The sequence below is a fragment of the Drosophila nasuta genome, chromosome 3, assembly GCF_023558535.2.
Source record: "Drosophila nasuta strain 15112-1781.00 chromosome 3, ASM2355853v1, whole genome shotgun sequence".
In the NCBI taxonomy this organism is placed as follows: domain Eukaryota; kingdom Metazoa; phylum Arthropoda; class Insecta; order Diptera; family Drosophilidae; genus Drosophila; species Drosophila nasuta.
The window spans coordinates 30,109,365-30,122,453 of NC_083457.1; the positions used below are offsets into that span (position 1 = coordinate 30,109,365).

The window sequence follows — 13,089 nt, forward strand, 5'->3', positions numbered from 1 at the left end:
ATGCACGTTGCTCCTTATCTTATCTGTGCATTAAGAACTTCGCTTAGCTGACGATTGACATGCTCCGGACTACGCGGCGTATACGCTAATTTTTTTGTCGTATGTGCTGTTTTAGCGTTTGTGTTGCGAATGTGTGAGCGGTGGCACGATACATGCGCTAATTACATTTAATTAGCGCACTCATTAAGACGTCTGCTGTCGTGCCAGATACAAAAAATCAGCGACACATAAGTTCAGCATCTGTCGATGCTTGAGATACTTTTCCTGTTGCTGTTGCTGTCGCTGTCGCTGAACCTTGCTGTAAGACAACAACAACACAACTTCACACATACACACCTCTACTCACACATTTACACATAATCAGCCGGAGTGTCTACCAATTTATGTAAATCATTTCTGCCGAATTCAGAGACAAGGCAAAAGCTAATGGCCAATAAACGTACTTGAACCGCGAATTTCAAAATTCCAAAAAAGATATTGATTTCTCACTTTTTGATTCGCATTATTATGATTGTGGCCACGTTGATTGTCTCACGTGCGTCGAGACGAGCAGTAGAAAAACCCAATTCCCAATTTCGATTTTATGTTTCACTTTTGTGAGAAGCCACACTACGACGTCATAGTACGGAAACTTGACCGAGGTGCAGCTCTGCGTGCAAATTAATTTAATCATTTAACCCCCAACTCAGTTCAATAAAAGCAAACAACAACAATAAGCAGCAACCGCGAGAGCGAAAGCTGTGACTTCAATGAATATATTTGTGAATGGTTAAAAAAGCAGCGTCAGCAAAAACCAACAATTTGCTAAGCTGCTTATTTAGGATTTAACTCACAACTAAATGAATAATTTGGGTAAATTTGCTAATAAGTGGCGGGGTAAATGGGGAACGTGCAAAACTGGCACACTCATGCCTTAAATATTGTATACTATGTGAGATACAAGTTGTTCTTAATCATTTTGGAATTTCTGTAAAAAATAAATATGAAAAACAAAAGCGCGAACCAAGGCCATTTATTTTCATGCACAAAATATTCTTTTTTTAAACCTTTGTTACGGTCCATTGGTAGTCGCATTTACGTCATTTGGCCAAATTGAAATTGTCAGCGAACTTGTTTTTTATATTTCTTTTTATTTTTTTGGGAAGTTCCATCGGCGATTTGAGCGATTTGAAGCGTGCTCCAATTGTCGGAGACACACTTTAACCTGGCCCGAAACATTGAATTGTTGTCGCTCACTTGTTTAACTGGCCAAGACGCAGTTCCGTTTCATGTTGTCCCGTGTACAAGCAATTATTAAATAAATACATCAATTAGAGCGCCAACGCACAGTGACCTACACGACACTGTCAAGTGAACACACTACAAACGAACATAAAACGGCAGCTAAGATTAACAACAACAATAACAACAACTACTTAACAGCCACATCAATAAACTTCAATCGCAGACAGTCGCAAATTAATTTGCATTAGTAATTAAGGCCAAATGGAGCTGGGATTTTGGGCGTTCTATTAAGTTGTTGTCTACGAGATTTTCGATGCCACGTATGGGGAGATACATAGTACATATGTTAAATGTACAGAGACTACAAGACAATCATTTACCAGATTTAAGTCACACTTGACAAATGCAATTCGATTACGCGTATTTTGCCAGCCTAAATACACAAGCCATAAATGACGCGTCGCTTTTACGTTGAATTTATTGAAAACAGCAAAGAAAAACAACAAAACAAAAAACATTTGTATTATTTCGTATGTTTGCGTATTTTTACGACGTCGTCGTCGTCGACGTCTCGCCAGTTGTCCAATCTGTCATCTGGCATGCTGATCTGTACTTGTATTGTTTTGTTTCTTTTCATTTTTCTGTATTTTTATTTCGCTCGCTTAACACGTTTTCTGTCCAATTAAATTGGCTTATATCGAGTGATTGTGTGTGACGCTCACTGTGCTGTGAATCTCAAACTGTGCGCTCCTCAAACTGTAACCAGTTGAGCATGAATGAAATGCATTGGGTTTTTTTTTTGTTTAAAACATTTATTTTCTGCACTTTACTTTACCGTTAAATTTAAACAATATTCAATCTTGTTATGGGCAACTACTACAATACTTAATTGTCTACGCTTTTCACTTAAACCCTAATAATTTGCATTAATTACACAATGTAATTATAATAATAATAATGACAATAATAATAATGATAATAATAATAATGATAATAGTAATAATAATCGTCGCGTTATCTTCACTATCATCGTCATCGTCGTCGTCGTAATACATCGTAATAATAATCAAACTTTTGCATATTTGTTCATACGGAAATTATAAACGGAACACGCTTAATAGACATACACACATACACTTTACACACATATACACAGGCACACTCTCACTCGTACTGACATACACAATTTAATGCTATTTGTAAATGTTGTTGCTGCTTTTTTACATCATTTTTGTTTTTTTTTTTTTCAATTTTTTTATACGCTTAACTATTTTCTAATTTCTTGATTTTGTTTGCTTAAAACTATTTAACTTAAACATTGATTTGATTTTTAGTGAAACGTCTTGAGGTTTTAAATTCCATTTGTTGCTGTTCTTCTTGTTGTCTCTATTATGCAAAAGGATGAAGGGAAAGAATTAAACTTTACAAAATTGTACAATTAAGAATTCAATAGATTTTTGTTTAAGAAGCGAGTTTAAAAGCGAAACAAAGATAATTGCCACTTGCAGTGTAAATTGGAAATTCGAAGAGTGGAAAACTCGAAAATCGTATTCGAATTCGAAATACCCATAAAACAGGAAATGATCGTATATGTATAGAGTAAAGTAAATATGCATGTAAACGAATTACACTAATGGAGGGCCTTTTCAGTAACAATACAAATAGCTCCCAGCTCAGCTCAGCTCACTTTCATCCGATCTGATCCGATCCGAGTTCCTTCTTAACTCTGCATATGGCTGGGCAATTTCGAGAGCGAATCGAAATTATATTCGTAATGGAACGAATATGGATTTAACATAATTACAAGGCGGGGGGCGTCGGCGGCACATTCAACAGGTTAACAGTTGACCGTCAAATGCAGTTGGGCAAACAGCTTTCACATGATGGGATCGGGCCCTTGACCCTCTAGATCGGATACCTGACTCTGGTAAAGCAGCGCATCCTGATAGGCCTTTTTCACGGCCTTCCGTTCCGCGGGCTTGCGTGACTCAACGAGCTTCTGCTGATCCAGCTGCTTGTCAATGCCTAGGATGTCCAGCTTATTCGCCGGCAGCCATTGCCACGTTCGTTTCACATCGAAGAACAGCACCAGAAAGACAACGTCATCGATGCAATTCTTGCGCAACGCCAGCACATCCGTTGGCGGCGCCGGCAATGGCACTCCATTGTACACGAAACCCTTAGGAGTCTTGGGGTCCAAGATAAGCGCCGGATACCAAGGGTAGCCACGACATTTGGCCCACACCAGCTGCAGCGGCTCTAGCGATGCCTTCTGTGAGCTACTGTTGTGCCGCACCAGCAAGTCGCCAGCCACACCCACCGTTGCCGTCTCCTCCAGTTCATGATGCAGCTTACTCTTGTTGTTGTTCGTCAGCGTCGTTGTCATGGCTGTGCTGCTGCTATTGTTGTGACCGCCGCTCGCTGTCATCGTACTGCGTCGCGATTTTATGTTATTTACAAGTGGCGATGCATTCGGCGTCGCTGATCTCAGCTTGCCGGCCTTGCGTATGAGTGGCGGCGGCGTCGCTGTCGAGCTGGTCGATTCACTGAGATTACTGCGTCGCTTACCACGTCCTCTGGCCGCAGCCATTGCACCGCCCCGCCCCTGCAAGGGCGTGGGTGTTGGCGTGCTGCGTGTGATTCGCTGTTTGGCCAACGCATTGGCATCCAGCATGTCGGCACTATTTTCATCGTCACTGTCCGAACTGCTGTCACTGCTGCTGATGGCCATGTTGCCGTTGCCCTGCGTATTATTCAGTGTGGCATGCTGCAAGTCCATGGCATCCGTTGTGCAATCCCCTTGCGAGTCATCGTTCATCACATTGCCCTTCATGCTGTCGGAATCACCATCATCGCTATGCGCATCGCCGTCGCTCGCCTCGTCGCTGTCAAAGTCCGAGCAGCTGCCGGACATGCTAAAGTCGGAGCAGCTGCTGCAGGGACTGCTTGACTGTGAGGGCGCATCGTCGCTATCACTGACGTCGCGCTGATTGTTCGCTCTATAGACTCGAAAGCTATCCGGTATGCGCTCAAAGGGCACAGCTTCCACGGCAGCTGCAGCTGTTGCTCCAATTGCCGCAGCATTTGGTTGCGTTGCAGCTGGATTCGGTGACTTCTTTGGCGACATCGAGGGCAGGCGACGATAGCGCGCAGGTCGCTTCGGTGACTTGGCCAGCGCCAGACTGCCACCCAGGCATAAGCTAAGCTTGTTATTGACCGACAACGTCGTGGGCGTCAGGCTAGAGGCAGCTGCTGCAGCGGCCGCAACTCCGGCAGCCATTGTGCTGTTGTGCGTCAACGCAAAGTTGCTGGCAGCCGTGGGCGTGGCAGTCGCAAGCGATGCATTCAGCATGCTGGATGCCGCTGTGGCTGCCGTCGTTGTTGAACTCGAGCTGGCGCTCGTTGACTGTGCGCTGGATGACTGAGAATTGTGATGCTCCTCCTTGACGGGCGTTGTCAGTTGCTCCGAAGGTCGCTTGAGCGCCGCTTGCGCCTTGCGCGTTAACAGTATTGCCGTCCTAGAATATGAACAAATGTTAGACTAATCCATGATGACAACCTAGATTACTTACCTTCGATTAATGCCCACGGGAGAGCTGCTGTTGTTGAGACTCTTTACGGGACTGCAGGGCGGCGTTTGTGCCATATGGCCAGCATTTTTGCTGATACTATCTTCGGCCATTGAATCATCTTCGGAGTCATCGTCATCGTCCTCGTCGTCATCATTGTGATGCACCTGCATATCCTGTGACTCGTCCAAATCCATGGCGCTGCTGTTGAGGCGTTTGCGTGTGCGTTTCTTGGACGGCGTCACGCCCGTATCCTCGTCCTCATCGTCGTCGGTCTGGGAATGCGCATGTGCCGCATGTCGCTGCAAATAGTAATTATTATTAATTGTACATCGAATATATTTAAAGCTAGCTTCAACTTACCGCTGCAAAGCGCGCTTTTTGCAGCGCTTTTCGCATCCGCGTGATTTCCAAACGAATCTGCTTGATCTTCTTGGTGCGATAGCTGGGATTCTTAAGCACCTGCGACTTGTCGGCGAGTATGAGCAACTTTTGTACAACATCTTCGCTGGGTGGCGCCGCCAGCAGCTGTCGCAACTCCTGCTCCACCTCGCCCTCCACATGATCCACATGCGAGCGCTGATTGCGCTCCAGCAGTCCATCGCGCTGCAGCTCCTTGCGCAGCTGTACAAACAATGGCGCCGCCTGATCGCGCATCCGTATGCCTGCCCTATAGAACACCGTATCCTTGTTGTTGTACGCCAAACAATTCTGTATCATCAGATCAAAGTCTGCCTCCAGCTGTTCCAGCGATGTATAGCGGCAATCTTTGAGCCTCGTTCGCATTGTGCCCAAGTCCATGGGATGTTTCACAATATCCATATAATCGGGCACTTCACTGGTGTCCACTGGCTCCCGAAAGATCTCCATGGTGTCGCGTGTCTCCAGCGCATCCAGCAGCTTGCCCAGCGCCGACTCCAAGGGATTCAGCTGTAGCATTACCACCTCCTCGGAGATCTTAACGAAGGCCACCTTCAATTTCTCCCGCTTACGCACCAACTCGCACAGCAGTCGCGCTCGCTCCAGATCCTGTCGCAAACACTGCCAGTACTTGAGCTGCCTGTACAGCTCCTTGGTGTCCGGCGAGCCCTCGATCCCGTTGCGCTGAATCACGCCATGATTATTGCCTTGACTCTGGAGGCGTCGCAGCAGAGGTACACCGTTGCGATAGTGTCGCTTGAGCGTCCAGTAGGCAATGATGCGATCGAGGAACTCCTTCTTCTTTTGCATGTGCACCATGCTCGCAATCTCCTGCACACGATCCGGTGGTATTGTGGGTATCAAGACCACCGGCGCCGTCGAACGCTTCTTGGCCAGCGCCTTGCGTGCCTCGCGCATCTTGAGGCGCGTGTCCTCGAAGTCGGGCACATTGGTCTTTAGCTTGGCATCGGCGGGCGTGTGGGCGTGGCAGTAGGCGAACTTCTGCACATGCACCGAGCTATCGTTGTGGCCATCCTTGACCGTGTCCATGGTCATATAGAGGCCCGCCTGCTGAGCACACGTCACATGAAAGGCGGCATAGCAGCTGTTCCGATGGCACTGAATACACGCACCCAGGCCCTTCTCCTTGCACACATAGCACGTGAGACGCCAGCGAGCAGGCGGTATGGTCTCAATAGAATCTAGAGGAGATTGCGTTAGTATTGAATGAATGACAGTAGATTAGAGTTTCACTTACCAATTGGCTCCAGGAACACGGTATTGGCGAAACGCACCTCGGGTATCCACAAGGCGCAAACAACATGCGCCCATTGCCCGTGATCCGTCTGCTTGAAGGCGCCACCGGCATTGGGACAGAGCACACAGTTAACCGCCTTGCTGGGAGATTGCAGGCAACGACGACAGAGCCACTGACCCTCGGGTATATAGGGTACGCCATAGCAATCCTGATGCACAGCCAGGTTGCACATGTCGCAGAAGAGTATCACGTTGGTGTTCTGGCACTCGCCATCGAGGCAAATGCAACAGACGGCATCGTCATCGACCTCTACGCCCGTGGGCGTGCCATTGGCCGCTGCTTGGAAATGTGATTCCTTTTCGAGGCGATCCATCAGCAGTTCCATGGTATCGATGCCAATGGCATTGAGATTCTGCTTGGCCCGCTGCTCATTCATATGCTCCAGCCACGCGGAGTCCTCCTCATCCACATCGTATTCGATCTCGCCGTCCAGCTCCTCGGCAGACTTCTCAATGAAACGATAATAGGCCAGCGGACGAGCTGGAGCATCAGGCACATGGTAGTCAGCAATTTCACGTACATTCGCCACGGGCACCTGCACCTTGGCCCACGACGCCTTCTCCTCCAGCGGCGGCGCATCCGCATTCAATATGCAACCGCGCTCCACCAGTCGCACAAACTCTTCGTCATCCACGATGGGTAGCGGATCATCGATGCCCAGTCGCACGCTCTTTCCATCGATGTTAAAGGTGACCGTGGCCTCCACTTCATTGTACGACACAAGGGATTCGGGATTGCAGTGAACGTTGCGATGGGCAGCGTTGGAAAATTCACTATCGTTGTTCTTGGTGGCACCACCACCTCCGATACCGCCACCATCACCACCGCCGCTGCCGCTGTCATTGCCCTTGGGCGTAGAATGGAGAGCGCGAGATGAGCGCGCCTTTTTTCGATTGGGCTTCAGTATGGGCGTCAAGGGTTGCGGATTGTCGTGATCGTAGTTGGTGAGATGGCCCTGGAGGCCAACGAGCGTCTTGTAGCTGCGATCACAGTCGCGCACCGGACAACCAAATGGCGGTAGCGACTGTTTTGTTTTCACACCTTTACAGTACTCCACGACATCAAAGTCGAGGCCCATTGCTTATTCTCTGCTTTCGTGTGAGTGTGTGTTCCGTGATTGTGTGTGTGTGCGTGTTAAATACGCTGTAGTATTGGTTCCTCTGTGGTGACAAGTGTCGTCTGCGTGTGCCGCGTGCACTTTTCTCATATATACATCTTTAATTTGTTGTTAACGCAACGCGCGCACTTGGCTTGTGTTGTTTACCTTTGGTTATTCCTCAATTTTCGCTGGCTTGCGAATTTCTGGCGAATTTTAACAATGTATTTGAGTATTTTACAGCACCGGTTGGGCCCTAGCATGCCTATCAGCACGCTAATAACACTGAGCTCAACATTCGATTACTCGATATTTTTCTATCGAGCATGACGAATTTGCATTTATTATGTAGTTATTTTATTAGGAATGCTCGTTATAATGTATGTTTAGCGTTTAAGTAATTTATATTGCAATTTAATTGCTATATTAAGCCAAAACACGCGTTAAGTGCGTGTAATTAAGTATTATACAACACTTATTAAAAACAGCAGCTGCAACGAGCACATTTCATATTAACAATATTGCCGCCGCTTTAATGTCATTCCCTTGAATTCTAAAATATTATTAGCGTTGCGTCAAATATTCGAACAGTTGAAAAGCAGCAAATTGCGGCGATAATTACAACTACAAATAGATTTGCGCGGGAAAACAGCTGGCAGTAGTGTTCAGCAACACTCAGTTGTAGAGTTGCCAGGACGAGTCCATCTATCGATAGATATTTGAGACACTCTTATCGATGCTTTTACATTATCTTGCGCTTGTGTTTGGCTGGTGACGCGCTTCTCATTGCCGCCATTTGAAATAAACGGTGAAGGAAGGCATTTACAGTAAAAATTGTGTTTTTGTGCTGTGTAAAATGGAAGATTTACTCGAAGTTTTGCGTAATTCTCTCAAATTGGAGGACGAATTAAATTCGTTACGCCAGGTAATTAATTATAAACTGTTTAACTGGAAGCCCTTACTACCTCCCCCTCCTTTTTGACACACAGACTTATTTTGAGGAACTGGATCAATTGTTTTATGGCATAACTCCAACAGAATCGGGCAGCGAAGCGCCCGAAATTGTAGCACCGAAGCCAGTAAACACTTCAATTACACCACAGCAGACGAAAAAGCGGCCAAAGCGTTTGGCATCCCTGGCCGAAAATGAGGACAATGGTGAGTGTGATGAAATTACAATCCCAATAATTAATGCGTTCGCATCTTTAGATGAAAGTGATACCTCTGCCATGGGCGAGACTGTTTCACAGCGTTCGAGTCTGCGCAAGAACAATTCGCAGCTGTTGGCCGTGGCTCAAGAAGAGCCTGAGGAAGAACTCAATACAACAGGAGCACTGATGCCGCCGCCTCCAATTCCAGCTCCTGCTCCTGCTCATGCTATAGTTTCCGTTCCAGTTGCAGGAACACCAGCAGCTGAGACTAGCATGAGCGGTCGACCACAACGTGCGGCTAAATTACGTTCGGAGAAGAACCTCAAGGAACCATCGTTAAATAGCAAATTACGTCGGCCGAGCAATGATGAGTTAATCCAAGTGAAATTAGAGTGTGAACAGCGTGCTTCACAAGCCCATTTAATCAACGTCACACGCACTGAAGCAGCGCCCTTGGAAGTGTCTCAGGCAAAGGCCAAGGAATCCAGCCACGCAGCTAACACAACCGGATTACGCGTCATGTTGAAGCGGGAGAAGCTCAGCTGCGATTCATCGGCGACGCTGGAGGCAACGAAAACAACGCTCACGGATGAGACAACCGTGCTGTCTAACACAACGGTGGCCAATTCAACGGCAACTGTAGCGGCAGTACCTGCTAAGAGGGGACGGAAAAAGAAGGAAGTGTGTAAGCCAATTAAAGTGGAACGTTTCAGCGATCTCGACAAGCCATCGCCTGTCTCCTCGCGCACACGTCAAGGCAGCAATGGAGGAGCACGTAATTCCCAGGAATCGCAAGCGCCATCACAACGTTCCATTTATGAGGATGCCATTGAAGAGGCAGCACCTCAAGGTGCTGCCGTTGTCAACAAAACAATGAACCTGCCCAATGTGGGCAATGTAGAGACCACGTTCAATGTGGCCACAGGAAATGCCACAGTTACACTAAATTCTGATGCCACATTCCAAGTGGCAGATGACCGTGGAGATGATGAGAAAGAAGAATCTATGGAGACAGCGCGACAGGGCAGCATGCCCAAAACGGGCCAAGAGAATAGTCTGTTGACTGATGACGAATCCATTGTTGATGTTAAACCCAGCAAAAATGTGGTAAGCAAGATGCCACCAGCAGCCCTCAAGGCCACCAAGATGGCAACGCGAGCTCACGAGCTGTTCAAGTAAGTCCGCCTTGGTGCTTTTTCTTATGCCTGTCAATTCTAATCTCATTTCCATTGGTGCAGTCCTTTGTTGCAGAGTCCTGTCAAAATGCGCGTTGAAGCGTTTGAAAATGCAGCTAATGCGCAGTCTAGTCTGCGCTCAAAGCGTGTCAAAGAAGTGGTAAGTTGCCTATTTATATATTATCACAGAATATAGAACAATCACTTCAGAAATAACGCAAGAATCAAATTATATGGAGATTTTTAATTATTTTTAATGGTTTTTTGCTGACTACTAGTTTACAAAATGCAGAGAAAAGCCTGAGAAATTTCTAATATATTAAAAAAACTTTTAGTTTTGTGAGTAAAGTGTAGCTTTTTGGCTCATACCGTTGAGGATGTGCATTGACAAAAAATTTTTTAACATTTTACTAAAGTAATTACCCTTTCATATATAACACTTAAGTTGTAATATAATTCTAAATACTCTAAAAATCTTTTCTTAAAATTCTTCGAGATATATTTTATTAATATATGAATTTCATACATACATGTATAGTATAACAATAATCCATAGCCAAAAGAAAATATCACATTTTTCTTGACTTTTGTTAATTTGCAAATATGAAATTTCATTTAAGCGATGATTTAAGTCTTTTCAACATAATTACAATCATTAAGCTTAAGCATAATATACAGATAAAAACTTACATAAATTTCACAATTTTGTTATAGGCCGCAAGCGGTAGCAACACGACTCCCGTTATTGGCAAATTGCAGGCACCTGCTTTGGGACGTTTCCTCACCCCAACTCAGAGCTCCAGTGTGCTGCCCGTGAGCTCGTCGGTGGGCAAGAAGGCCCCAATGAGTGCCAAGGCGGCACCACTGATGAAGGCCAGCACGACAACAAATCTGAAGACGACAAATTCGACGTCGAACAAAACGTTGTCCAGGGAGAACAGCGGCGATGATTTTCGCAAGGGCCTCCATCAGCTGGCTGAGGAGAGGAAGAAGCAGCGTGAACAGAAGCATTTGCAGGCGGCTCAGCAACGTGAGGTCAAGGAACGAGAACGTGCCGAACGCTTGGCCAAATTGGCCAAGGAGCGCGAGGAGAAGCGACTTAAAAAGGAGAAAATGGAGGAACGCAAGCGACAGGAAATGGAGGAACTGCAACGTAAAATGCAGCAACAGGATGAGGCAGAACGTCTTAAGAAGGCCAAGCTTAAAGAGCAAGAACGCGAAATGTTGCATCACATGAAGATGCAACAAAGTTCAGCTAAGGCAATGATGCCACCGCCACCGAAGTCCAAGTATACGTTCGAAATGCTGCACGAAGATGATTCTACGGACGACGAAGGCAAGGTGTCCCACAAGCGTCCGCCTGTGCCCAACTGGAGTCGCTGTGAGTTTGTATTAAAATGCCTGATTAATCATTCATTTACTAACAACCAATTTTTTCTTTTGCAGCACACGTTCGTGGTCCTGCAATCTCTATGCAGAGTCATTGTCCCACCGATGTCATTGACAGCTTCTTCTCGGTGGAACCAACCACGCCGGATCTGAAGCAGATATTCCCCAACATCGATCCCAGTCATTTGAAGCGCAACTCGAGTGTCTTGTGGTCCACGCCACCGCGCTACTCCGAGTTGCCAAAATATTAATTGCAACAGTTAGGCAAAATTTGCAATTATTAAGCAATCTTTTTATGATTATTATTATTACTATTTAGAATGCACAAAAAGCTGTCACCCATTATCATACATTGTTTATCGGCAATAGCCAAATGTTTTCATTACAATTTTTTAATCCATTAATAACTAAGTTATCTTAATTATACGAGGAAACTCTGGACATACGTCCAGTGACCGCAAAATGCATTGGTCAAGTGGGCCGCTGTTTAATGGGCTACGAGAAGTACCGCAAAACGGAATCGCAGTCACAGATTGAGCTTATAGTTTTGACATTAATACCCAAGTGCTTAGAACTATTAAAGCCGTCGACGTGCTCAATTATTGCCAAGTTTTTCCATTAACAGGTGCGCTAGCCAAACAATGAAATATGAAAAGTGTAAAAATAATAAAAAATAAATACCATACTATAGAGAATAAGTGAAGAGATGATAAGTAAACAACAATTTCACTGGTCATGGCCCATGGTTTTCTGTCATGTGCTGTTGGCTGGCTGCAGTTCGATTTCGACTGCTTCTCTTTAGGAGTTGTCTGTTGTCTGGTCTGACGACTGGTCGATGGGGATTTTCTTGCGTTTGCCAGCGGAGCGCGCTTGGCTGCCAAATGAGGTGACATGAAAAACGAATACCGCCGACGCTTCGTGATTGCCGCCTGTTGTTGCCAGTGCCTGTTGCCTGTTGTTGCCGCTGCCACAACAATGCAATCGAATACTCGTGGTAAGCCACAATTGCAATTGCCAGCAGTCGATAGAAGCTGCCAAAGAAATGGAAAACATTCGACATGCTTGTTGCCAGGGAAAGGGAATGTGCAGCAGCCTTTACGATTTCGTCTAGCTTTTTGTTTACGCCAATGAATACAGTGAAATCTGTATTATGTCCTTAAAAATGTAATACTAATTCTTTATTCACATACAAGATTATTTTGTAACTTAATTATAAAAAGTTTGAATTTGTCGATTGCTGAAAATTATAATTGCAGTAAAATAAAATAAATATATGAGCTTGTCCATCTAGATTCTAGAACACCTAAATGAGTTTCACTGTACGTGCTGAGGTAGGTTAGGGTAACTGAGGTGCGGTTTTCCACTGTGAACAGCACATTTGCAGTTTTCATTTTCAATTGCTATGCGGTGTCTTTGTCTTTGTCTTGGTCTATGCCTAATCTTGATCTCGTGCGTTTGCAATTTAGCTGGTAATTGTTAAGATTGGACTTGGCTTTAACTGCCAGCAACACGAGTTTAAGGCAGATGGGCGGGCGTGGTGAACAGCAATTTGAATGAGCGACTTGTTAGCTGGGTGCTATTAGTGACTAATGTCGATGGCCAGTGGGCCTACAATTTAAATGGGCTGCTTATTCCGTGTTTTTGGTTTTCTTCTTTTTGCCTAATAACAGTCGCAACTTGCAATACTAACATATTCGATAACTTGGCACTTTCAATTGTTGTTGCTGGGCATCCCAAGTTGAAGTTG

The 13,089-nt window shown here is 45.5% G+C and overlaps 2 protein-coding genes across 2 annotated transcripts; one reads left to right on the top strand and one right to left on the bottom strand.

The window, feature by feature from the left end:
* Window positions 1-2,015: 2,015 nt before the first annotated feature.
* LOC132788689 (bromodomain-containing protein homolog) lies at window positions 2,016-7,896 on the bottom strand. The gene is made up of 4 exons (XM_060796206.1): window positions 6,472-7,896; window positions 5,157-6,415; window positions 4,797-5,095; window positions 2,016-4,742 (listed from the first exon to the last, which is right to left on the bottom strand). Exons 1-4 carry the CDS (start codon window positions 7,607-7,609, stop codon window positions 3,101-3,103), a joined length of 4,338 nt encoding a protein of 1,445 aa, XP_060652189.1. The 5' UTR covers window positions 7,610-7,896; the 3' UTR covers window positions 2,016-3,100.
* Window positions 7,897-8,251: 355 nt separating this feature from the next.
* Window positions 8,252-12,589, top strand: LOC132788690 (inner centromere protein A). The gene is made up of 6 exons (XM_060796207.1): window positions 8,252-8,552; window positions 8,617-8,785; window positions 8,837-9,953; window positions 10,017-10,113; window positions 10,668-11,334; window positions 11,400-12,589. Exons 1-6 carry the CDS (start codon window positions 8,484-8,486, stop codon window positions 11,591-11,593), a joined length of 2,313 nt encoding a protein of 770 aa, XP_060652190.1. The 5' UTR covers window positions 8,252-8,483; the 3' UTR covers window positions 11,594-12,589.
* Window positions 12,590-13,089: the final 500 nt, after the last annotated feature.